The 27,313-nt window shown below is 39.8% G+C and overlaps 1 protein-coding gene across 1 annotated transcript in view; it reads right to left on the bottom strand.

The window, feature by feature from the left end:
• Window positions 1-10,586: 10,586 nt before the first annotated feature.
• PPP1R36 (protein phosphatase 1 regulatory subunit 36) overlaps window positions 10,587-27,313 on the bottom strand; it is a 30,591-nt gene continuing 13,864 nt past the window's right edge. The window contains exons 4-11 of the mRNA XM_032405297.1: window positions 26,840-26,937; window positions 26,674-26,740; window positions 24,611-24,709; window positions 20,457-20,591; window positions 12,493-12,535; window positions 12,000-12,178; window positions 11,727-11,918; window positions 10,587-11,170 (exon numbers count right to left, since the gene is read on the bottom strand). Coding sequence (XP_032261188.1) covers window positions 10,984-11,170; window positions 11,727-11,918; window positions 12,000-12,178; window positions 12,493-12,535; window positions 20,457-20,591; window positions 24,611-24,709; window positions 26,674-26,740; window positions 26,840-26,937 — 1,000 coding nt within the window. The 3' untranslated portion in view covers window positions 10,587-10,983. The remainder of the gene's footprint in view (window positions 11,171-11,726; window positions 11,919-11,999; window positions 12,179-12,492; window positions 12,536-20,456; window positions 20,592-24,610; window positions 24,710-26,673; window positions 26,741-26,839; window positions 26,938-27,313) is intronic.

Here is a 27,313-nt window from a genome sequence, read left to right as displayed (position 1 = left end):
CCGACACGTAGTTCTATCCTACCACCCTAGATCGTGACCTGAGCTGAAGGCAGACACCTAACCAACTGAGCCACCCAGGAGCCCCTGCATTGTTTTTCTTGATTTCTGACATCTAGTCTCCTTTTTAAACCTGTATTTGTCTTAGCCTTCCCTTATGCCCAGAGAGCAACTTGCATAATGGACTACATGTTGTCTGTCTCTACATCCACATATCAGATTACTACGTTACTACATAAGTATCTGCTGAACATTTTTTTTAATCAACTTTTTATTTTAGGACAATTTTAAATACAAAGAAAAACTGTGAAGATAATAGAGAGAATTCCTGTATACCTTACACCCAACTTCCCCTATTATCAACATCTTACATTAGTATGGTACATTTGCCACAATTAATGAGCCAATATTGATACATTACTATTAACTACAATCCACACTTTATTAAGATTTCCTTAATTTCTTCCTAATGTCCTTTTTCTATTTCAGGATCCTTTCCAGGATACTACATTACATTTAGTCATGTGGCAGTTTCTCGGAATTTCCTTTTTTTTTTTAATTGAAATATAATTCACTTATTATAAAATCCACTCTCTTAAAATGTACAATTCAGTGATAGTATATTCACAACGTGTAACCATTAGCATTATCTACTGCACATTTTTTATCACCCCAAAAGCAAATTCTGTACCTGTTAGCAGTCACACCCCATTCCCTCTTCCTCTCAGCCTCTGGCAACCACTAAGCTAACTTGTCTTTATGGGTTTCTCTATTCTGGACATTTCATACAATTGGAATCATAGAACATGTGGCCTTTTGTGTCTGACTTCTTTCATTTAGCACGATGTTTTTAAGCTTTATTCACATTGTAGCAATGAATTAGTGCTTCATTCTTTTTTTAAGGCTGCATAATATTCCATTGTATGGATATACATTTTGTTTATCCATTCATCAATTGTTGGACATTTGGGTTGCTCCATTTTTTTAAAGATTTTATTTATTTATTTATTTATTTGACCGAGAGAGAGCAAGCACAAGCAGGAGAAGCGGGAGAGGGAGAAGTAGGCTCCCTGCTCAGCAGAAGCCCCAATACGGGGCTTGATCCCAGGACCCTGAGATCATGACCTGAACTGAAGGCAGATGCTTAACTGACTGAGCCACCCAGGCACCCTGGGTTGTGCCATTTTTTATCTATTATGAATAATGTTTCTATGAACATTTGTGTACAAGTGTTTGTGTAAACATATGTTTTCAGTTCTTCTGGGTATATGTCTAAAAGTGGAATTGCTAGGTCATAGGGTAATTCTATACTTAACTTTTTGAGGAACTGACAAACTTTTTTCCAAAGTGGCTACATCATTTTACATTCCCACCAACAATGTTGTGAAGGTTCTGATTACTCTGCATCCACATCAACCCTTGTTCTTGTCTGTCTTTTGTTCATGGCCATCCTAGTGGGTATGCAGTGGTATTTCATTGTGGTTTTGATTTGCATTTCTGTATTGACTACTGATGTTGAGCATTTTTTCATGTGCATATGGCCAATTTTATATCTTCCTTGGAATAATATCTGTTCAAATTCTTTGCCCATTTAAAAATTTGATCAAACATGCTTGATAGAATGAACAGCAGGCTGAAAGAGGCAGAGGAATGAATTAATGACATAGAAGACAGAGTAATGGAAAGTAATCAAGCTGAACAAAAGACAGAAAAAAGAATTATGCAAAACAAAAATAGACTTAGGGAACCCAGTGACTCCATCAAATGTAATAATATTCATTTATAGGAGTCCCAGAAAAAGAAGAGAAAGAAAAGAGGGCAGAGAATTTATCTGAAGAAATAGTAGCTGAAAACTTCCCAAATCTGGGGAAGGAAACAGATATCCGGATCCAGGAAGCACAGAGAACTCCCAAGAAAATCAACAAAAGATCCACACCAAGACATATTGTAATTAAAATGACAAAATATACCGATAAAGAAAGAATGTTAAAAGCAGCAAGATAGAAGACAGTTAAATACAAAGGAAACCCCATAAGGCTATGAGCAGATTTTTCAGCAGAAACTTTCCAAGCCAGAAAGGTGGTATGATATATTCAAAGTGATGAATGGGAAAAACCAGCAGCCAAGAGTACCCTGTCCAGCAAGGCTATCACTCAGAATAGAAGGAGCAATAAATAGTTTTCCAAACAAAAACTAAAGCAGTTCATGACCACTAAACCAACACTGCAAGAAATATTAAAGGGGACCCTGAGTGGAAAGGAAAGACCAAAAATGACAGTACGAAGGTAGGAAACACAAAAGCAGTAAAAATGAATATTTCTGTAAAAAAAATCAGTCAAGGAACTCACAAAACAAAAAGATGTAAAATATGGTATCATATACCTAAAACATGGGGAGGAGAGGAGTAAAGGATGGGTTCTTTTTGTCAAATAAATAAACAAAATGTTAAAAAAAAAAAAAGCCTCAACAATTCAAAAAGACTGTGGTCATACCATGCATCTTTTCTGACATGCATCACTATGAAACTAGAAGTCAGCCACAAGAAAGAATCTGGAAAGACCACAAATACATAGAGGTTAAATAACATGCTACTCAACAATGAATAAGTAAAACAGGAAATAAAAGAAGAAATTAAAAACTACATGAAAACAAATGAAAATGAAAACACAATGGTTCAAAACCTTTGGGATGTGGCAAAAGCAGTTCTAAGAGGGATGTTTTATAGCCAGACAGGCCTACCTCAAGAAACAAGAAAAAGCTCAAATAAACAACCTAACCTTACACCTAAAGGAGCTAGAAAAAGAACAACAAACAAAACTTAAAACCAGAAGAAGGAAGGAAATAATAAAGATTAGGGCAGAAATAAATGATACAGAAACTAAAAAAAAAAACAATAAAACAAATCAATGAAACCAGGAGCTCATGCTTTGAAAACATCAATAAAATTGATAAAACTCTATCCAGACTTATGAAGAAAAAAGGGGAAAGAACTCAAATAAATAAAATCACAAATAAGAAATAACCACCACAGAAATATAAACAGTTATAAGACAATAATATGAAAAACTATATGCCAACAAACTGGACAATCTAGAAGAAATGGGTAAATCCCTAGAAACATATAACCTACCAAAACTGAAACAGGAAGAAATAGAAAATTTGAACGGACTGATTACCAGCAAAGAAACTGAATCAGTAACTGAAGACTCCCACAAACAAAAGTCTAGGACCAGATGGCTTCATAGGCAAATTCTACCAAACATTTAAAGAAGAGTTAAAGCCTATTCTTTTCAAACTATTCAAAAAAAAAAAAGAAAAGAAAAGAAAAGGAAGGAAAACTTCCAAATTCATTCTATGAGGCCAGCATTACCCTGATACCAAAATCAGATAAAGATACCACACACACACACAAAAAAGAATTTCAGGCCAATATCCCTGATGAATGTAGACACATAAATCCCCAACAAAACACTAGCAAACCAAATCCAACAATACATTTAAAAAGTTATTCACCATAATCAAGTGATAGTTATTCCTGGGTTGCAAAGGTGGTTCAATATTCAATATTCAAAAATCAATCAATGTGATACATCACATGAATAATAGAGAAAGTTCTTATTTTATTTTATTTATAAAGAATATTCTTGGTGCGCCTGGGTGGCTCAGTCATTAAGTGTCTGCCTTTGGCTCAGGTCATGATCCCAGAGTCCTGGAATCAAGCCCCGCATCGGGCTCCCTGCTCAGCAGGAAGCCTGCTTCTCCCTCTCCCACTCCCCCTGCTTGTGTTCCCTCTCTCGCTGTGTCTCTGTCAAATAAATAAATAAAATCTTAAAAAAAAAAAAAAAGAATATCCTTTATTCTTTCTGCATCATTTCAATAGATGCAGAAAGGGCATTTGACAAAGTAGAACATCCATTCATGATAAAAACCTTCAACAAAGTAGATTTTAGAGGGAACATACTTCAATATAATAAAGGCCATGTATGAAAACCCGCAGTTAACATCATCCTCAATGGGGAAAAACTGAGAGCCTTTTCCCTAAGGTCAGGAACAGGACAAGAAGTCCACTTTCACCACTTTCATTCAACATAGTACTGGAAGCCCTAGCCACAGTAGTCAGACAACAAAAAGAAGTAAAAGGTATCCAAATCAGCAAGGAGAAGTAAAACTTTCACTATTTGCAGATGACATGATACCATATACAGAAAACCCAGAAGACTCCACCAAAAAACTGCTAGAACTGATAAATGAATTCAGTAAAGTTGCAGGATACAAAATTAATCTACAAGAATCTGTTGCATTTCTATACACCAATAATGGAGCAGCTTAAGGAGAAATTCAGAAAACAATCCCATTTACAATAGCACCAAAAATAATAAGATACCTAGGAATAAACCTAACTAAAGAAGTGAATGACTTGTACTCTGAAAACTATAAAACATTCATGGGGGCATCTGGGTGGCTCAGTTGGTTAAGTGTCTGCCTTTGGCTCAGGTCATGATCCCAGGGTCCTGGGATGGAGCCCTACATCGGGCTCCATGCTCTTCGAGGAGCCTGCTTCTCCCTCTGCCTCTCCCTGTTGCTCCCCCTGCTTGTGTTCACTCTCTCTCTGTCAATAAATAAAATCTTAAAAAAAAATTCATGAAAGGGGCGCCTGGGTGGCTCAGTCGTTAAGCGTCTGCCTTCGGCTCAGGTCATGATCCCAGGGTCCTGGGATCGAGTTCCACATCGGGCTCCCTGCTCTGCGGGAAGCCTGCTTCTCCCTCTCCCACTCCCCCTGCTTGTGTTCCTGCTCTTGCTATGTCTCTCTCTGTCAAATAAATAAATAAAATCAAAAAAAAAAAAATTCATGAAAGAAATTGAAGAGACCAAGAAATAGAAAGACATTCCACGCTCATGGATCAGAGGAACAAATATTGTTAAAATGTATGTACTACCCAAAGCAATCTACACATTTAATGCAATCTCTATCAAAATACCAATAGCATTTTTCACAGAGCTAGAACAAACAATCCTAAAATTTGTATGGAACCACAAAAGACACCAAAGAGCCAAAGTAATCCTGGAAAAGAAAAGCAAGCTGGAGGCTTCACAATTCTAGACTTGCAGTTATATTACAAAGCTGTAGTGATCAAAACAGCATGGTACTGGCACAAAAATGGACACATAGATCAATAGAACATAATAGAAAATCCAGAAATAAACCCACAATTATATGGTCAATTAATCTTTGACAAAGGAGTGAAATATCCAATATCCAATATCCAATGAGAAAAAGACAGTCTCTTCAATAAATGGTGTTGGGAAAACTGGACAGCAACATGCAAAAAAATGAAGCTGGATCACTTTCTTACACCATACACAAAAATCAGTTCAGAATAGATTAAAGACCTAAATATGAGACCTGAAACCATAAAAATCTTAGAAGAGAACATAGGGAGTAATTTCTCTGACATTGGCCATATCAACTTTTTTCTAGGTATGTCTTCTGAGGCAAGGGAAACAAAAGCATAAATGAACTATTGGGACTACATCAAAATAAAAATCTGCACAGTGAAGGAAATAATCAACAAAACTAAAAGGCAACTTATGGAATGGGAGAAGATATTTGCAAATGACATATCCAACAAAGCGTTAGTATTCAAAATATATAAAGAAGTTATACAACTTAATACCCAAAAAACAGATAATCCAATTTAAAAATAGGCAGAAGACATGAACAGACATTTCTCCAATGAAGACATACAGATGGCCAACAGACACATGAAAGGATGCTCATCATGACTTAGCATCAGGGAAATACAAATCAAAACTACAATGAGCTATCACCTCACACCTGTCAGAATGGCTAAAATCAACACAAGAAACAACAGATGTTGGCAAGGATGTGGAGAAAAAGGAACCCTCTTATAATGATGGTGGGGATGCAAACAGTGCAGCCACTGTGGGTGACTCAAAAAATATAGAGGTTCCTCAGAAACTTAAAAATAGAACTACCCTAAGATCCAGCAATCACACTACTGGGTATTTACTCAAGGAATATAAAAACACTAATTCAAAGGGACACATGCATCCCCATGTTTATAGCATTATTTACAAGAGCCAAGATATGGAAGCAGCCCATGCCCATCGATTGATGAATGGATAAAAATGTGGTATATATATATACAATGGAATATTATTCAGCCATAAAAAAGAATGAAATCTTGCCATTTGCAATGACATGGATGGATCTAGACAGTATAATGCTAAGTCAGAGCAAGATAAATACCATATGATTTCACGTGTGCAATTTAAGAAACAAATGAGTAAAGGGGAAAAAAAGGGGGAAAGAGACAAATCAAGAAAAACTCTTAACTCTAGAGAACAAACTGATGGTTACCAGAGGGGAGGTGGGTGGGGGGTGGGTGAAATAGGTGATAGGGATTCAGGAGTGCGTGTCTCATGATAAGCACCAGGTGATTAAAATAAAAACTTAATAAAATAAAATAAAAATTGGAGTATTTATTTTTTATTGTGGAGTTGTAAGAATTCATTATATATTCTGAATACCAGACCTTTATCACATATACGATGTGCAAATATTTTCTCCCATTCTGTGGATTGTTTTCACTTATAACAACTTTATTGAGACATAAATATGCCATACAATTCACCATTAAAGTGTAAAATTTAATTATTTTTAGTATATTCAGAGTTGAACAACCATCACCCTCATTTCCTTGATAGTGTCCTTTGAAGTACAAAAGTTATTAATTTTGATGAAATCCAATTTATCAATCTTTCCTTTTCTTGCTTATGTTTTTGGTGTCATTCATATTTAAGAAACCAATACCTAACCCAAGACCATCAAGATTTACTTCAACATTTTCTTCTAAGACTTTCCTAGTTTTAGCTCTTACATTTAGGTCTATGATCCCTTTTGAGTTAAATTTTGAAATCAGAATGCGTTAGTCTTCCAGCTTTGTTCTTTTGCAAGATTGTTTTGCTTATCTGGATCTCTTACATTTTCATATGAATCTTAAGAAACTTAAAAGTAAGAAACATAGAGAAAGAAATTTCTGAATCATAGTCTAAGGTGGCTGCATCATTTTTATTCCCCACCCCCCGCCAGCAGTGAATAAGAGTTCCTTTGCTCTGCAACCTAACCAGCATTTGGTATTGTCAGTTCTTTGGATTTTAGCCATGTTAATAGGTGTGTAGTGTTATCTCATAACTTTCTAAATTTGCCTTCCCTAATAATTGTGAACATCTCTTCATATGCTTATTTGCCGTGTGTATATTTTCTTTGGTAAGGTGTCTTCTTATGTAAGTTTTGTTTTGTTTTGTTTTGTTTGTTTTTTAAGATTTTATTTACTTGGGGCACCTGGATGACTCAGTCGGTTAAGCGTCTGCCTTCGGCTCAGGTCATGATCTCAGGGTCCTGGGATCGAGCCCCGCATCGGGCTCCCTGCTCGGCGGGAAGCCTGCTTCTCCCTCTCCTTCTGCCTGCCGCTCTGCCTGCTTGTGCTCTCTATCTCTCAGTCAAATAAATAAATTTTATTTACTTATTTGACAGAGAGAGACACAGCGAGAGAAGGAACACAAGCAAGGGGAGTGAGAGAGGGAGAAGCAGGCTTCCCACTGAGCAGGAAGCCCCGCATGGGGCTCGATCTCAGGACGTTGGGATCATGACCTGAGCCAAAGGCAGACGCTTAACAACTGAGCCACCCAGGCGCCCCTTATGTAAGATTTTTGCCCATTTTTTCATTGGATTGTTTTCTTATTGTTGATTTTTAAGAGTTCATGTATATTTTGCATTCAAGTCCTCTATCAGATATGAGTTTTGCAGGTATTTTCTCCCAGTTGGGAACTTGCCTTTGCATTCACTTAATTGCCAAATATTTAAAAAAACAAAAAACAAAAAAATTCTTTGGTAAGCTTTAACAATGCACCTGCTTAAAAAACATCAAAGGGTACCCATTTAAGTTTGTTGCTTTGTAAATTACTAAAGGGACTCTCTCTGGAAAGATCTAGAGCCAAGTAAAGATGTGTATTTGGATTTCAGCCCCCATCCATCCCCTTGACTGGTGCCCTTGTGCAAACCACAAACTGTGTAATCACATTGTAACAACCCCATTGATCTTAAGTGTATCCTTAATACACTTACAGAACCTTTCATGATAGGCTCTTGCCTATTCTCTTGCCACACTCATCCTTCTATCCTTTCTCTCTATACCCACAAAAGCCTTATCGCAACAACTTGAAAAGGCTTTGCTTCCAGCCTCAAGATTTTCATAGCCAGTGTGGCAGGCTGACTTCTAAGATGGCCCCCAGTGATCCTCACCCCTTGGTATTCATGACCCTGTATGGTCTCCTCCCATTGAGAGTAGGCTGAACCTTGTGACTTGCTTCTAAAGAACAGAATACAGCAAACTGATGGAATGGCAGTTCCAATAGTAGGTAAATTACTAACTTCTGTCTCGCACACTTTCTCTTCCTTTCTTACTTGTTCACTCTGACGAAGCCTACTGATTTACTGTAAGCTACTGAGGCAGAGGCTCATATAGCAGGGAACAGAAGGAGACTTTGGGTCAATAGCTTCTGAGGGGCTGCAGCCTCAGTCCAAGTCTATGAGGAATTTAATCCTGCCAACAACCACCTGAGTCATTTTGAAAGCAGATGAAACCCCAGTTGAGCCTTCAGATGACTTCAGCCCTGGTGACACATTGGTTGAAACCTTTATGAGACACAGGAGTCAGAAGATTCAAGCTAAGCTGCATGCCAATGCCTGAGCCACAGAAACTGTGCGATAATAACTGTTACTGTTTTAAGCCACTGTTTTGGGGTAATTTGTTTCACAGCAATAGATTAATACGGTTAGGAGCATTCCCCTCCTCACTTTCTACCACTCTAATCCCATGTGTCTTCAAGTCTCAGATTCATTTACTTACTTACTTATTATTTTTTAAGTAGGCTCCATGCTGGGCATGGATGCAGAGATTGAACTCACAACCCTGAGATCAAGACCTGAGCCGAAATCAAGTTGGATGCTTAACCAACGGAGCCACCCAGGCTCAGTTGGTTATTCTTTTTTAAGATTTTATTTTTTTTAAGATTTTATTTTTTAAAGTAATCACTACAACCAACGTGGGGCTTGAACTCACAACCCTGAGATCAAGAGTTGCAGGCTCCACCGACTGAGCCAGCCAGGCGCCCCTCAAGTCTCAGATTTAAATGTCACTTCCTCAGGGGTGAACTCTCTTCCCCCTGCCCATCCTGCACACCCCAGCAAGTCTCTGATTCCATACTCTTGGCATTCTCTCCTTCTCTTATGCATTCATCACCACTGCAATTAGTTCATTATCATGGTATTTGCTTCCCGTCTGTTACTCCCTAAGACTTGTCAGTTCCAAGTCAGAGTTGGCTGTATTTTTTCTACACTGAATTCCTAGCACAAAACATGGTGCCCAGCACAGAGTGGGGATATACTAATTATAGAATGAAAAAATGAATAAACAAATGAAGGAACTAGTAAATGAAGTATCCCAAAGCCTCGCCATTCAGAAAGGTGGTAGAGAAAAGCCCAGTGCCCTAGTAAAGATAGTTATAAAAGTCTCTTAATTCTCGGGCTTTATTTTAAAATATCAAAAAATAAAAACAAAAACCAAAAATAAAACCATGTCAACATATTCTAGATAGAAATTTGTTATGACAGAGTACATTATAACCAAATTCTCTACATAAATTAAAAGTCCAACAAAGGTTAGCTCATAGTACATGATTTTGATAAAAACTTTGCAGGGTTTTTTTTTGTATTTTTTTTTTAAGATTGTATTTACTTATTTGAGAGAGAGACAGAGACAGAGAGAACACGAGCAGGGGGAGCGGCAGGCAGAGGGAGAAGCAGACTCCCTGCAGAGCAGGGAGCCCGACATGGGACTTGACCCCAGGACCCCAGGATCATGACCTGAGCTGTAGACAGCTGCTTAACCAACTGAGCCATCCAGGCGCCTCTCCTTAGTGATTCTTAATCATCACCTCCTGCCAAGTAACATCCAACTCACTCCATAGCTGGACATTCAGCTGTCCTTTCCAGCCTGCTCCTCGACTGCTCCCTTCGCAGGCATCATGCTCTTGCCTTTCCTCGGTCACAGGGCATATTTTTTCATCTCTGGGCCTTTGCACACATTCTTCCTCTGACTGGAAGTCCCCCTTTAGTGCCAACCGATCCCCCCAAAGCCAAATTCAAGTCCGAACGCTCCTGGTCCCCCTAGAAGTGATTGCTCTTCTGCTCTGTCCTCTTAGGGGCCTTGGTTTTTACCTCTTTTATGGCCTCTAACACATTCAATATTGTCTTGTGAGCAGGTGTGTATTTTGTTTATCTTCTCTACTACCCACATCTGAGGATATGGTCTCTGTCCTGATGAACCCTTTTCCCCACATAACCCAGCACACGGCTTTGGATGGAGCAGAGGCTTAATACATGTTTGTCGTTGAATGGGTAAATGAAAGAATGAATGAAACATATATGCTAAAAGGCTTTTAAATGAATCAGATATACTTTATATCTCAATGCCAATAATAATATAGCCATAGAAAAATATTTCATTTTAAAAACATTTTAATTTCCCTTTTTATAAAATTTAGTTTTCAAAAGTCCCAAACATACTCTCTCATATAGTAAAAATGAACTTAGGAACAATTACACAGGATGTTTTTTCACTAGTCCATTGAACACTGGCTAAATGTCTTAATATATTACCCTAAATAGTCACAGAGAAGCCAAGGAAGTAAATAAATAACACAGCAAACTAGTAAATACAGGAAAATGAGTTTTTCAAAAGCTTTCTGGGATTCTTTAATTGTCTACTGTTGAACTTTTAACAAAATAATTTGAACTTAAAAAGTTTAATAATAATAAATATTAGTCCTATATAAAGTGATTAAGTCAAAGTAGTTTACTTCAAATACAGGGACTTAATTACAGAAATGGAAGGTACCCGATTATTTAGGGAATGTTGTTTGAGAGGACAGTGTTCTCATGACTAAGTTCAGTGTATCCTGGATCTTCATGTTATTTCTTTCTATCAGGGAAGAATGTCTCCCATCCGGTTTCGTGTTTTCTTCTGGTTCAAGGGGCAGAAGGGTATGGGGGTTGAACAGACATCGAGGCTCCCCCAAGATGCCAACTCTGTGAAAAGGATTATTGGTAGAGCTGAAGCAGTGAGGCCAAAGAATAAGGTGTATGGTTGTGGCTGTGCTTGCGTGTGTGTGTGTACACACCAAAGCTACACACACACACACACACACACACACACACCCCTATATATATATATATATTTTTTTTCTTTTAAGTTTTCCCTGTTTCCATGAACCCCCATTGTGGTCTTAAGTGTGGGTCCAAAAACTCAGCCCCCAGTAAGATTTTGTAACTGGCCTTCCCACATTTCCCAGAGCTGGTTCTTCTAATGGAGAAACTTCAGTCTTATAAAGTTGGTTACTCCCTCCTCCAAATTAGAGCTATTTGAAGTCCAGCATAACTTTCTAGCAATGTTTTCTAGTCTAGCCAGGTGTACCAAGAACTGCTTGGGAAAGGAAACAGGTGGAGTGGAGGGGGGTGGGTAAGAAGGCGGCTTTCATCTTTGTTCAACTTTCTGGACAAGGCACGGTGTCTGAGCCCCTGCCCCTCCTGGCCCAACCTAGGACATGACCCGAGGCTCTCTTTTCTCTCTCCTTGGGCCACTTACGTTGGCATGGGCACAGAGCCCAGACTGTCCATGTGCTCTTGCATCGGGGCTGGGAATCTGATGCCTCCTTGATGATTCTTTTTCTCAAAGACATTCTGAGCTTTATCTCTGAGAGATGGCAGCAGAGTAGACATGACTGGAGAGCGCATGTTGATGGCTTTTTTAATCGCTGGGCGTTCTGCCATCATTCTCCTGGGGGAGGGGTGACATTTAGGTTACATCATCCTGTTTTCTAGAAATGTCCCTGAGCTTTGGAAAGTCAAAAGATCATACCTAAATTGTACAAAAGTCATGCGTTTCTTTTCCCCTCCTGATTCTTCATCCTCGCGCTTCCTCCGAGGAATGTTGAACATATTGGTACGAAAGAGCCTCCCTATTTCTTCCTCAATCTCTGTGAAGTGTTGACGTCGGAAGACAATCCAAGCTACATACGTACAGAAAGTATAAAAGGACTACGACGGAAAACAGACAAGAATCATGACCCACGGCTATGACAGTAAAAACTCCCACCTGTCTATATAATACTGCTAATCAGACACAAACCCACATGACCCCATTTCTCCACATTCCTGAAAAGCTGTGGAAAATTACACACGTACTCACCTTTGCAGGAGGAAAATGAGACCAAAAATTTAAGGTATGGCATATAGCTTGTTAGCATCCTTTTAAGAAAAGATATTCACTAAAAATAAGTGCGTGACAAATGGCTATTGGTTATTGGTATACTTCATGTTTCATACGAAAGAGAAAAGCCCCAAAGACTCACCTCAAAGAATTTCCAGTCTTTCTGTGTATCTGATATTTTCTCCCTGCAATATAACAAATCACAACTATAGGTTGAGAGGGAAGTTCAATCTTTCAGTGATCTAGGCAAGCCCCTATCTTCAAAGGCCTCTTGGCAGGATCATTACCTGTGGCCCCAAGGCTATTTAGCTACATAAATGCTGTCAAAAGGCATTGATGAGTCCCGGTATCTTTTTCTTCAACTTCTCAGGTTATCCAGATCAAAACCCCTACTAGAGTGTTTGGTCAAAAGTTAATCAATATAAATTCAGGATACACAAGCCAGCAGGAACTGTATTCTTATGAATGTTTTTGGTGATGTGAGGGTTGGGGAAGAAGGAGAGTGGAAAGGTGGTAAAGAGGTAACATGGCATGTTAACAGGTAGGGAAATAGGAAATTAAGGGGAAGTCTACAATGGAGAAAAAGACAAAGAATAAACATCTTAAAAATCTTAGAAAGATTAAAAAAAAATCTTTAAATAAAATCTGCAATTCACTGGAGACAGCAGTGTGCTCTTCCTTCTAGATGTGGTATATACACTGAGCCTTGTCTCTTAAAGGCAGGCATCTGCTCAGGAGTCCTTGCAACACAAATTCAGTGTTAAGGATACTGTACGGCATGGGCACACTCACTGAACTTGGCCCCCCTCCCCAACACAGGCCATTCTAGTTGATTCCCGGCCTTAGGAGAGCAGCCATGGCCTGAGCACTTGAGAACTGATGGAGAGGGCTGTGCACCTGCAATCACTTGATCACTCAAGGGGGCCAAGGCTAGACCCAGGCACTCCAAGGCTGATCCTGGATGTGCTTCTGGTTTTGCTTGGGACTTCCTCTGAGTAACAGACTCCCAGGATTGGCCCTTGCTATCAGGCTTTCAAGAACCATCCGGAACTCCAGTGGTCTGGGGAAGATGACACAAACCCCTCAGGGACTTCATGATCTGTGTAGGCCCAAATTAGCCCTCCCTTTGGGGGGAACACGGAAGCACTGGTTCAGCTTTTACTGGGGCAGATCCCTCCCTTCCTGCAGCCTCTTCATTCATACACTGGTTTCCTCGTGTGCAAGTCTTCGACAAGGAAGTAAGGCAATCATTACAGTGCACATTTACTAAGTACGGACCCCGTGCCAAGTATGCTAAGCCCTTTACATGACCGTATTTAGTCCTCATAAGATCTCTGTGATGTAGTCAGCATCATTATTCCCACTTTACAGCTGAGGAGACTGAAGTTCAAAGACATGTAATTAGGGACAGAGTCTGTACTAAAACTTGGGCCTGTCAGACCCCACACCTGTCCCTGCAACCAGAATGCTAGGGAAACAAGCTTTTCCTTTAGATTAGTTTGCAGATGGAAAACATTAAACTACAGGCCCAGCAGAAGCTTTCAGGACAAGCCTCTGTGTCCTTCTGTGCCACGTGCAGCCTCCACCCGACCAGAGCGCTTCTGTGGCATTTGCCCTCTTCCATGGCCTCTACCAGCTGACACCAGACACCACGCAGACCTGCCAAGCTGAAGCAAAAACCAACCAAACTCGGTATTTGGAATACCAAGTCAGCCTGCCTTCTGGGAGAAGATTTAGACCAGCACTTAGGGTTATACAACTCAAACCAGAGGTTTATACAACTCAAATCAGCACCATCTTAGTGAGGTTTTGAAATGACAGGGTGCGCAGGAAACACATTTTCTCCTCTCCTCTTTTCTTTTTTTTTTTTTTAAGATTTTATTTATTTATTTGAGAGAGAGAGAGAATGAGTGGTGGGGAGGGACAAAAGGAGAGAGAGAGAGAAGCAGACACCCTGCTGAGCAGGAAGCCCATGTGGGGCTGGATCCCAGGACACGGAGACCACGACCTGATGGGAAGGCAGATGCTCAACCCACTGACCAGACAGATGCCCCTCCTCTTTTCTCTAATCTCTCTCTCTCTTCTTTTTTTTTTAGAGAGAGAGTGCATGTGCATACTCCGAAGTGGGCATGGGGAGGGGTGGGGAGAGGGAAAGAGAGAATATTAAGCAGGCTCCATGCCCAGTGCAGAACCCCTTGTGGGGCTGTCTCATGACCCTGAGATCATAAACTGAGCTGAAATCAAGAGTCGGACGCTAAACTGACTGAGCTACCCAGGCGTCCCTCTTTTTTTTTTTTTAAGTTTTATTTTATTTAAGTAATCTCTACACCTAACAGGGGGCTTCAACTCATGACCCCGAGATCAAGAGTCACATGCTCTTCCACCTGAGCCAGCCAGGTGCCTCTCTTCTCTTTTTAAACGTTAGAAGAGAAGGTACCATGAACCTCTTCCCCTTCCCCTCAAGTTGCCATAAAACTGAGACTTCTTTCTCCCTTAAAGCTCAAAGCAAACTGATGGAGCCTACCCCACAGAAATCAAGTACGAAGGCAGTGGGTTTCTTCTTACCATTCTGATTTAGCTCTGCATATGAACCTGAAATGAGTCAAGGAAATGGAGCCAGAGAATGAGCACATTGGGAACCTCCTAGTTTAAATCTGCAAATTCCTCTCTCGGGGAATTTTGGGTCATTTTTCTTCTTTTTAATTTTACTTTATAATTTTTATATTAAGTACATAATAATTATAAACTGACTATAAATTTAAAGATTCACTGAGCATCAGTAACAAATTTAAACACTCCAAATTCAAATAGACTTTATAATAGCAAAATCCAATGGAAATAATATGTGAGCCACAAGTGTAATTTTAAAATTTCTGGTGGCGGGCGCCTGGGTGGCTCAGATGGTTAAGCGTCTGCCTTCGGCTCAGGTCATGATCCCAGGGTCCTGGGATCGAGTCCCGCATCGGGCTCCTGACTCAGCAGGGAGTCTGCTTCTTCCTCTCCCTCTGCCTCTCCCACTGCTCATGCTCTCTCTCTCTCTGTATCTCTGTGTCTCAAATGAATAAATAAAATCTTTAAAAAAATAAAAAATAAAAAATAAATAAATAAAATTTCTGGTGGCCACAGTAAAAAGAAACAGGTGAAATTAATTTTAATAATATACTTATTGTTTTTTTTTTTTAGATTTTATTTATTTTTGACAGAGAGAGTGTACAAGCAGGGGAAGCAGCAGGGAGAGGGAGAAGCAGGCTTCCCGCAGAGCAGGGAGTCCGATGCGGAGCTTGATTCCAGGACCCCGGGATCACGATCTGAGCTGAAGGCAGACGCTTAACTGTCTGAGCCACCCAGGTGGCCCTGTTATGATGCTTTCTTATTCCTTCTTGCTACATTAGACTCTTACCTCTAAACCAAAATGAGGAAAGTATATCATATTTTTAGTCATTCCTGGGAAAAAAAAAAAGCCAGGCCCAAGGGGTCCTGAGGCCCTAGAGAAAAAAAGTTTGCTCCCACTTACCCCATGCTGCTTTGGATGGAAATCAGGTTTAAATGAAGGTCAAGGCCCACTCTGCACAAAGGAACAGAATATCAAAGGAATGTGTTTGGGGGAGGGGAAACAGGCCTTACTGACCATGACTAGAAGGGTGGGGATGGGGAATGGGGCTTAAGGATGATTTTATAAAACTGAGCTTCAAAGAGACCCCTTTCTCTGTATGCTCATCCCTATGCCAGCCTCTCTGGTCACCCATCAGGCGACAGCTTGCACTGAGAGCAAAGGAGGAGGGTAGAAATCCTAGGATAGAGGCAGGGGTGGAGCCCGAATTGGCCATAAGTGAGGAACAGATCTAATTCTATAGCATGTGCCATGAAGAGGTTTTCTTATCTACCCTGGAAAACACAGAGATCTTTTACTGAACACGTTCATCAAAATCGTGCCAAAGCTTTTGAGATATCAGGATTTTACAGATGTATTTAGAATAGAAAAGCATGTCCTCCTACTTTTCGAGAAACATGAAAGCACTAAATTAACAGCCCCCAAATTGCTGGTTCTTCTGAAATCTCTAATTTAACTCCAGAGACGAATAGCGTAAGGTAGTCCTAGTCCAATATTAAGTGTGTATATATGAGAAAAGTCAGAAAATACACGAGAATGTTCTCATGGGAATATTAGCTTATTCACATTGGAAGTGACAGAACGATATATTAAAATCAGGTAATCACTCCTAACTGGCAAAAAAACTGTCCTCACCTTCTAGATAAAAATAGCCAAAAGAACAATATAAACTCCATTCTAGGACATAATCAACGCCCATGGCCAATTAACAACTTTTATTGGCAAAAAACATGCTGTAATCTGTTTTCTTTGATATCCTTTGTTCGGTTCTATGACCCGTATGGAATTTGTTATGTGAGTGGTGGGTGGTGAGCTCTAAACTGATTCTTTGTTCCAAACTGCTATCCAATAGGCAGAGAAAAGCAGGTGATGCTGCATGTAATGACAAAAAGACCAGCACCTCCTGGAGATGAGCCAGTACTAAGCTGAGGCAATCCTCATCTTTCAAACACAGTGAGTTCTTTAAAAGTTTGTATAAAAATTACATTGTAATAAAAATGTACTGTTAAAAGTATAATAATGTGAGTGTAGAGAGAACTATCCAGAGAACTAAAAGATATAATAAAATCTCTAATTATGATATAATTATTCATAGTTTGGGTTTTTTAAATCTCAAAATTAGTCTGCACCGCACATGTGCTTTTATTTTTAATGTTTTTAAAGATTTATTTATTTGAGAGAGGGAGAGAGAGAGTGCGCACGCATGAGTGGAAGGGAGGCACAGAGGGAGAGGGAGAGAATCTCAAGCAGACTCCCCGCTGAGCCTGAGGCACTAAATCCCACAAACCCTGAGATCATGACCTGAGCCAAAATCAAGAGTCCGAAGCTTAACCAGTGGGGCCACATGCCAGGCGCCCCTGTACATGTGCTTTTAAAGATTAACCATTAAGGAGCGCCTGGCTGGCTCAGTCAGTAGAGCATGCAACTCTTGGTCTCAGGGTTGTGAGTTCCAGCCCCACGCTGGGTGTAGAGATTACTTAAAAATAAAAATCTTTAAAAATTAAACATTGGGGCGCCTGGGTGGCTCAGTCGTTAAGCATCTGCCTTCGGCTCAGGTCATGGTCCCAGGGTCCTGGGATCAAGCCCCACATCGGGCTCCCTGCTCTGCGGGAAGCCTGCTTCTCCCTCTCCTACTCCCCCTGCTTGGGTTCCCTCTCTCGCTGTGTCTCTCTCTGTCAATAAATAAATAAAATCTTAAAAAAAAAATTAAACATTAAATATTGCCAATATAATTATTTTTTAAGAGTAGGTATTTTTCTGTTTTGTGTTTTTTGTTTTTCTTAGAGTAGGTTTTTTTTTAATAAAGATTTTATTTAGGGGCGCCTGGGTGGCTCAGTCGTTGGGCGTCTGCCTTCGGCTCAGGTCATGATCCCAGGTTCCTGGGATCGAGCCCCGCATCGGGCTCCCTCCTCCGCGGGAAGCCTGCTTCTCCCTCTCCCACTCCCCCTGCTTGTGTTCCCTCTCTCGCTATGTCTCTCTCTGTCAAATAAATAAAAATCTTTAAAAAAAAAAAAAGGATTTTATTTATTTATTTGAGAGAGAGAGACAGTGTGAGAGAGAGAGAGAGCATGAGCAGTGGGGAGGGGAAAATGGAGAGGGAGAAGCAGGCTCCCCATTGAGGGGGGATCTCAAAACCGGACTCGATCCCAGGACCCCAGGATCATGACCCGACAGAGCCACCCAGGGGCCCTAGAGTAGGTTTTTTTTTTAACCTTGTTGTGGACCGAATGTTTGTGTCCCCCTAGTCCCATCCCAAATTCATATGTTGAAGCCTTAACAACCACTATAATGATAAAACATTTGCAGGTGGGGGTAATTAGGTTCAGATGAGGTCATGAGTGTGGAGCCCCCATGATGGGATTAGGGTCCTTTTAAGAACAGAAAGAGAGAGACTAGGACTTTCTCTTTCCATCATGGAGGGACCCAGTGAGAAGGCAACTGTCTGCAAGCCAGGAAGAGGGCCCTCACCAAAACTCACAATGCCGGCCTCCTGATCTTAGACTTCTAGGCTTCAGAACTATGAGAAAATAAATTCTGCTGTTTAAGCCATTCAGTCTGTGGTAGTTTGTTATGGCAGCGCAAGGTGACTAATACAAACCTCAAATTCTAGCTTTCTCAATTTGAAGTGACGCTTAGAAGACAGAAGAAATTAGAGTAATGTTGAGAAAAAGTAATTTTTTTAAGGGGGGGGCAAGGGCAGAGAGAGAGGGAGAGAGAATCCCAAGCAGGCTCCATGCCCAGCATGGAGCCCGACTTGGGGCTCAATCTCATGACCCTGAGATCATGACCTGAGCCGAAATCAAGGTCAGGACACTTAAATGACTGAGCCACCGAGGCACCCCTGAGAAAAAGTAATTTTAAAGTGACTGAATAGGAAACTGTGAAGCTGATGATGAACTTATATGACTACTGAATAGCATCAGAAACAAGGTAGAAGTGTTCAAACAAAGATTTTTAACACTTTCATAATGTGTAAAAACATAAACATCAAAGGAAAGCAACAAACTAGAAAAACAAATGGCCAAGCCTTGCTATATGAAACATAAATTATACAAATACCCACTTTCTGGTTGATAAATGGTTAAAACTAGATGAGGCAGTAATTAATTTTAATAATTAATATTATTATAACAGGCAATAAATTATTTTATACAGAAAAAGAGCACAGACCCCCACAGTCATGAAAGATATTGAAAGTCAAATGAAATAGCTTTAAGGTTTTTTTTTTTTTTTTTTTACAACTTTAAGCTATCAAAAATATTTAACTAATAGAGCTAGGTACGCTTATTGCTGATGGTGATACAAAATGTTCTAGCCTCTCTGGAGAACAATCTGGCAATATGTAACAAGAGCTAGGGAACTACTGATGCCTTCTAGGTAAATACATTCTGGGTAATTAGCCATAAGTAAATAGCTCAAATAGGCAAAAGTAATTTCAATAATGATATCTAACACAGAAATAGCATAAAGCGGAAAAACTGAAATCACATAAGCGTGCACAGAAGGAATGGTGAGGCAAACTGGTGTATCACATAGTAGAATAACTATAGTTGCTATTCAAAGTGGTAGGTGAGATTCTGTAAGCAGAATAACAGAATAAGGTACACAGAAAATGTAGAACATAAACAGAGCATATGGAAATATCTGTATTTTGAAAATGTGGGGAATGTGGAGAGAAACCATGAATTCTGTTCTTTTTCTATGAAGTTAAAAATAAGAGCTCTGGCCACAGCTTTGGTGTGGCTCTTGAGCCTGTTGTAAAACCACTCTGAGAAGGAGATTGGCGGGGGGGGGGGGGGGGGGGGGGGGGCGCGATTTGAGGATCAGAGCTTTCCCTCAATGTCTCCAAACCCTCCTGTGATACGACACATTATTTTTTTTTTAAAAGATTTTAAAGTAATCTCTACACCCAATGTGGGGCTCGAACTCACAACCCAGAGATCAAGAGGTGCATGCTGTACTGACTGAGCCAGCCAGGTGCCCCACGAGACACTTAAAACTTAATTACAGTAATATATAAACTATCATTCTAGGGCAAAGATGATCTCCACACAAACGTCATCTCATCACCCCCACCTTACTAGCTTGTACCCACAGCTCTTGCTGCACAACGAGCTGCAGAAGGGCAGGGGACACACCCAACGCCCCCTTTGACACTGGCCCATCACCAGGCCTCCTGCCCTAGGCAGCCGTGGGGCCCTGGCCCTGGAAGCAGGAAGCCTTCCAGGTTGAGAGCAAGATTCCACTGAGCCAGTATATCCTGAGGGGAAAGTCTTTTAAACTTAAGCAGTGTAGATTCTGGGATTCTTCCCATACTCGGCTTTCTCAAACAAGACACCACATGTGTTTGGGGCAGAGTCTCACCTGAGCCCAATTATTCTCTACAACCAAAATGGAAACTTTCACAAGGGCACCAAAAGTCAAATTTAAGGGTCTTCTGGATATGAATACATAAACAAGTGAAGATCTCATGAAACTGTGACATGTGCACTTACTTTCCGCAGCACATGTGATGTTTATCAGGCATGGCCAAGCCCAGGACGAGGATGCAGTACTTCTGGGCCAAGTATTTCTGCGCCGCTTCTAACTTACTTATAACCAATTCCATCTCTTTCTTCTCTACAAGGCCCCTGAAAAGAAAATGATCATTTGGGTTCATTTGGGCAAATGCCAATACTAATTAGCAAAAAGTCAGAAGTGTAAACTATTTTGAAAGAAATACAAGTGAGTCAACACATCTCACTTATCTTTCTTTTATTCAATTTGAGCTATGGCAAAGGGAGGGCCTCCAAGCCCTTTGATAGTTATCATTGTAATCAGCATCTTGAGTTTATGGTGAATTTTCACTTTTTTATAGATTCTTTGTAGTATGTGTCCTTAATTTTACATATAGGCTGTCCTAATTTATATAGGACAGCTCATCTGACAAATTACCTACACTGGTTTCTGAGGCAGCTAGCAGCCCATTTCCCTGCTGTTTTATTAAAAGAGCTACGGAGACTCTCTCCCTTCAGCTTCCCCTGGGTTCCTGATGTTACTACTAAGTTTGAAGGCTCAATGTTCGACCTCCTCAATGCTTCCCTACTCCCAGTTCTGTGTTTGCTGAGGAAGCATGTGTGGACCACTCCTCTGGGAACTTTGGCATCAATTATAATAACCTTGCTTCCGGGCGAAAACACTGCCCCAGTTCCAAATGAATTGCAAATGAACTTTCCAAAAGACAACCTGTTCATAGGTTACAGCGTGTCTGGAGCCAAATTTTAGAGTTTTTGCAGTACAATATAGTAGGAAACAATATTGCTAACAATACATTCCAGTGACTGCTATTGAAAAGTGAAGTGTCATTGGCTTTTTATCTGCCTTTTAATTTTCAGAAAGATTTAAACCCCATGAAATGCACTTTAAACAACAGGGACAAACTACTGCCCCTTCTGATGTTAACCACTAGACTGACCACACGAGGATATGCTGTGGAGGAAGGGGCTTAAGGATAATAGAGATATTTCAAAGCACAAAATGTTACCACATGCAGTGAGAAGGCTTGTGAGTCACTGGAATAAAATAAGTTTCTGGAATAGATAAAGTGAGTTCCAACTTTAAAAGCCCAAATTTCATATAACCCAAATATCTGCATCCATCTGCACCCCAAACCCCATCACTATGCCTGTCTCCCTGTTTCCTTCAGCAACCTCCACCCTCTCTTATTCCTCACCCCTGTGTTGCCAGAGCTGCCAGTAGTCAATACGTCTCTTTTGCTGTTGAAAACAAAACAAGGAAAAAATGCCTTGAAACTTTTAGGCCACTGGCTCCTAAGTTTAAATATATGTTAAGAATTGCCTGGGATACTCCCTAAAAGTGCAGATTCCTAGTGCCACCCCCTCTCCAAGATCTTGATTCAGTAGGTCTGCGTAGAGCCTGGCATTTAAAACAAGTATAATCCTTTGGGGAAAACTTGATAATAATTTCAAGTGCCATACAACTGACCATAAACTTGGGTCCAATAATCTCTCCTGGAAATTTATCCTTCTTAAAATAAATTATCCAAAATTAAGGGGGAAATCTAATGCATGAAGATATTCAATAATATTCAGTTATTACCTACTTGTCTATCAGGAAAACTGGCAACTCCCAAAAATATATAAAATGGAGGGGAAAAAGGAGTAGTAATGCAGGCTGTAGTAATACAGCCAAATACTGTTTAAGGACTTGACATTTATTAACTTAACATTTGAGTCCCTATAGGATTTATTCCAGCACCAAAGTCCACACCCTTGAGCACAGTACGTACTATACGGCCTCTTAATAGGTAAGTCAGTTAGTCCATTAACACACATTAGCTTGACGGAAAGTTACGCCACCATTAAAAATTATAATTATGAAGATGTAATAACTTGAAAAATACTTATGATGTTTTAAAAACTGCATAATTTTGCCTTTGTACAGAAGCTACAAATCCTAATTACAAATGGATAAACTCTGTATAAGAGGGCTCAGCTGACTGGGACCAGGTGGCGAGCACGCTGCACAGAGGCTGAGAGGCTGGGGAGTGAGATGGATCTGGGCTCCCATCTCAGCTCACCACTAACTAGGCAAGTCTTCTCTGGTCAGCGCCTTAACCTCTCTGAGCCTTAGCTGCTGCTTCTGTAAAATCGGGATAAGGCTTCTTCTTCCGGAATTAGGGCTTTTAATCATCTAAAACCACCACCGTGTACCTCTGTACCCCTTCCAGCTCTCCTCTCACAAGTTGTAGGCTTTCCTCCCAAGCGGCAACCTCTGCATTAAGATAATATGGATTATCTCATCTAATCTGGATGATAACTCTGTAAAGTAGATACTACTATTATCCCTGTTCTATCTCACTAGTTTGACTGAAATCAATTTTTTTCTTAAAGTTATTTTAGTCCAGATATCTCAATATAACCTATATTTATTTCTATTAATAAGTACACTAATTGACCACTGGAACCCTGAAAGTGAAACGTTAGTCTTCTTATTTTAGAATCACACCAGAGGGGACGCCTGGGTGGCTCAGCCATTAAGCGTCTGCCTTCGGCTCAGGTCATAATCCCAAGGTCCTGGGATCGAGTCCTACATTGGGCTCCTTGCTCAGCAGGAGGCCTGCTTCTCCCTCTCCCACTCCCCCTGCTTGTATTCCCTCTCTCGCTGTCTCCCTCTCTGTCAAATAAATAAATAAAATCTTAAAAAAAAAAAAAAAAATCACACCATAGAACCAATCATTTTAAGACTTGGATTTTTCTGTCATTCCGTAACTGATTTCCTTCTAAGAAAGTCTACCTTATACCACTGTGCTCTAATAAGTGTTAGTGTATTTCAAAAACAACTAAGAAACCTTTTTCTCTGTTATCTATTCCTCTAAATTAAGAAATGAAACAAATGTCTCTGCTAGATTAGCAGTAACCCTCAGAATTAGAAAACACCACATAAAATACAAGCTCGTGTCCTGCCACCAAAGTCTAATCAGTTCTTTCTGGGGGGATGATTAGACTCCTCAAACCTTCAGAGCCTCCAGCTGGCTGAGCCCTCGTGCTTGCCAGCAGAGGCACTTCAGGATCTCGGGCTGCCCTGCCGTGAACGCAGCGCCGACGTACACGGATGCGGTATACCGTGATGGCTTCACTGGAGTAGCAACGTCTGAGCTATTTATCCAGTTCTTTATGAAACTGCTGTCCAGATACGTTTATCTATCCATAAAATGTTTTTCAAACTGCCTGGTCGTACACAAGGATTCTGCATTTTAAAAACATTCCAAAGCAACAAATTGATGACTCTGACAGCATTTCTAACAGCTGAATCATTGGATCGGTTCCACACGTACCGGGGAGGGCAGCCTGGGCACTTGGAAAGTTCCATGGCTTGCCAAAGGTCACCAAGCCTGAGAGGCATTGTTCTGCTCTGGACTCTGAGTTCCCAGATGCTTGCCCTGTACAGCTCTGGGCCACCTCTGCCTAAAGCAGTTAAATTCTTCCTATGTAGCCTAAGAAATCTTATTTTCTTCTGTGATATGGAATATCATTTTGGTCATATCTATTAATTTTTTTAATTCTTCGTTTTTTTCATTAGATGCTTACAAAAGCCCTAGCAAGAATTTCATAAGCATAAAAAGCATAGAACCAATATCTGTATCTGCACTGTCCAATATGGTAACCCTGAAGCCACAGGGGGCTACTGAGTGGTTAGTATGAATTGAGGTATATTGTTAAGTGTAATATAGATATCAGATTTCAAAGACTTACTACAAAAAAAAAAGTAAAGTATGTCATCAATAACTTTCTAATACTGACTACATGTTGCAATAACATTTTTGAGTCATTGCATTAAATAAAACACATTATTAAAATTTCACCTTTCTTTTACATTTTTTTAAATATAGCTACTGAAAAATTTTAAGTTACATATGTGGCTCTCATTATATTTCTATTGGGCAGTGCTGGTCTATATTATCTGGAATATTTTGTTGCTAGAAAAACCATTTGAATTATTCAGTGAGCTTTAAAACTGATGAACTCCTCCCATGTAAAATGTTTGTTTTCGTATACTCCAAAAATTTTTAAATTTCCATCATCTCTTTACCTTAGTTTTCATACTGGCAATAATAAAACTTTAAAGTGCACTACAAAATCCTACTTACACCATATAGCTTTGGGGTTTCTTTTCCAGTGAGTTTTTTTCCAAGTAATGAGATAAATAGTACAACAATGCCATGAGGAAATTGTCAAGATTTTTATTCCTAAGGGAAGAATTAAAAAAAAAAAAAAATAGAAGAAAGAAATGAATGCTAACATATTTATTTTTTCTTCAAATTTTTATTTAAATTCTAATTAGTTAACATATAGTATAAACATATGTCAAACATAAAACTTTTTGTAAGAATATGGGCACACGACATAAAAATAAGTAGAAATACACGTTATCATGCCTATCACACAACTAATTTACCATTTAAAATTCTATCTACTATACTATTGAAGATGTAAGAAATCTGATTTTTGTAACCAAACTTTTTAGGGGGGTCACATACTAAATTATAGTTTTGTTTATCAATTAGTTTTAATTTTTAAGAAGTTCTCATTATACAAATAATATTTTCCATTGTTTAAAAAAATGTACACAAATGTGTAAAGTAAAAAGTCCTCTCACTTCTTTGCTACCATCCTACTTCCAAGCGACAGCCACTGCTAAGAGTGGAATGAATCCTCCCTAAACTTTTCAAAGCATAGACAATTACATATAAGGTCCTCCCCCACCAGCGCACATACATATGCATGAATATATGCCTTAAAATTTTCTTTGGTAACAAAGAAGATAATGCTATATATATACAAGTCTTTGCAACTTGCTTTTTTCACTTAACTGCTTAGCATGGACCTCTTTGCATGATACTATGTATCAATTTTCCTCATTCTTTTAAAAGCTGGATAAAGTTTTCTATAGCTCGTATTTTACTTAACTAGTCCTCTATTGATGGATATGTAGTTCTTTTAAAAATACTATTGACATTGCTGCAGTAATTATCCTTGTGGCCACGTCTCTGAGTAACTTCCTAGGAGTGAAATTGCTAGGGCATGGTGTACAGCATATTAAAGCTTCACAGTTTTGCTCTAGGAAAAGGTTGCATTGATTCACAATCCCATCTCATTTCTTTTAAAACTAGAAGCCTTTGTCTTCTTTCTAAGTATTCTTACAAGATTTTTGCTGCTTCCTTTCTAGCAAATGCAAATTCTTACTGGCATTCTTTCTTCAACTACACCTTGACAACCGGATGAAGATGAGCATTGCAGATTTTTTTTTCACAACGTTAGTAACTACCTGTCCTGGGCTGGGTTCTCTCAGAAACAGACTCTGAGACAAAGATGTGAGAGTCAGTAGTTTACTTAGGAAGTGCTCACAGGAAACGTGAGTAGCGGGTTGGGGAAGCAAGACAGGAAAGGGAAGGAAGCCCACACAGCGGGTGTTAACAAGTTCATTATCCCTGTGGATAAATGCAGCTCAGTCCTGTGGGGGGCTCTGGGAGACAGTGCAGAAAACTTCTCAGAGTTATCCTGACAGAAGGAAGCTGGGATATCTTTGTACCAACTCTCCATCTAGCACAACTCTGGCTGAAGGCTGCTTCTGGGACACTGACAGTGCTCCCAGCTTGCCCTGTGGTCAGGCTGAGTGTGCTCCTGCTGTGGAATAAAGCTTCAGGTGCTTTCCACAAGCAGCCTTCGCTGAATGCTGAGGGAATGTGGGAGGGCTGCCAATCTTGGGTACCCAGTTCTCATTGAATACCGACCCTCAGCCAGACCGAGACACAATTACTTCCGATTCTGTATCTGAGGAAACAGGCTTAGAAAGGTCAAGAAGCTCACCCAGAGTCATACACCTAGTACTTGCGGGGGCTCCAAACATGTAGAAAACTGATCTTCAGTAAGTGAGTCTACCCTCTAACCATTATATAAATATAATGTAGTCTTTATGGGACTTTGACAACGTGCTCTCCATACTCCTTGCCATGGGACTTTCTTTTCGGCTCCTGTGACTTCTGGCTTCCTGTCTTTGGTCTCAGTCTTGGGGACTGAGTCCTGAGGGGATGGCTTGCATAAAGCCAGTCCCATGTCCTTTCTCCAAAAACCAGATTTGTCATCATTTATCAGTTAAAATTGCTTCAAATTAAGGATAAAAGGTCTAAAATGTCTCATGAGCATTACATACCTCATAAATGTTGTAAAAGAACAGATCCGCTGCATCTCAGTATCTTGTAGCAAAAACAAAGCAACAACTGAAAGGAGAGAAGATGGACAATTGAGAGAGGGACAAAGGGCTGTGTCAGAGATTCACTCCAGATAGGATATGTGAAGATGACAAAACAGTTACTCACATTTAGCATCATGTAGTGTCACGTTGCCCTGCTGACCTCGTTTCTCTAAGGCTTTAGGTGACTTATCGTCTCTTGAAGCAAACTTTTTATCTGTCAACCTATTTTAGAATAGAACAGTCTCTAGTGGTGGTTTGAAAGGTTTCAGTTGTATTTAATTGATCCTGAGGTACATGAGACTTTTACTATAAAGTAAGGAGAGCATGAGTGTCAAAACCCCAAAAAGGGTTTTGTTTAATGGAGGAGAATTCTGGAATGCATTTTATTAAACATTATATTTACCAGGCTAGGGGTAGGAGAAAAGCCTGATATAAAATGTAAATACCAATTCCATCCAAAACAGATCATTTAAATCACCAATTAATCATCTATTTAGATAATCCATTCATGGTGTAGCTACCATTTTCAGATTTTTTTAAAAAGTATAAAACGTTGAAAATTTGCTATGAGCCAAATTATCACAGGGATACATCTGCA

Source organism: Phoca vitulina, unplaced genomic scaffold (genome assembly GCF_004348235.1).
Source record: "Phoca vitulina isolate PV1807 unplaced genomic scaffold, GSC_HSeal_1.0 scaffold7, whole genome shotgun sequence".
Classification (NCBI taxonomy): Eukaryota; Metazoa; Chordata; class Mammalia; order Carnivora; family Phocidae; genus Phoca; species Phoca vitulina.
The sequence above is the reverse complement of the archived record's forward strand: the minus strand, read 5'-3'. Positions and strand labels throughout refer to the sequence as shown.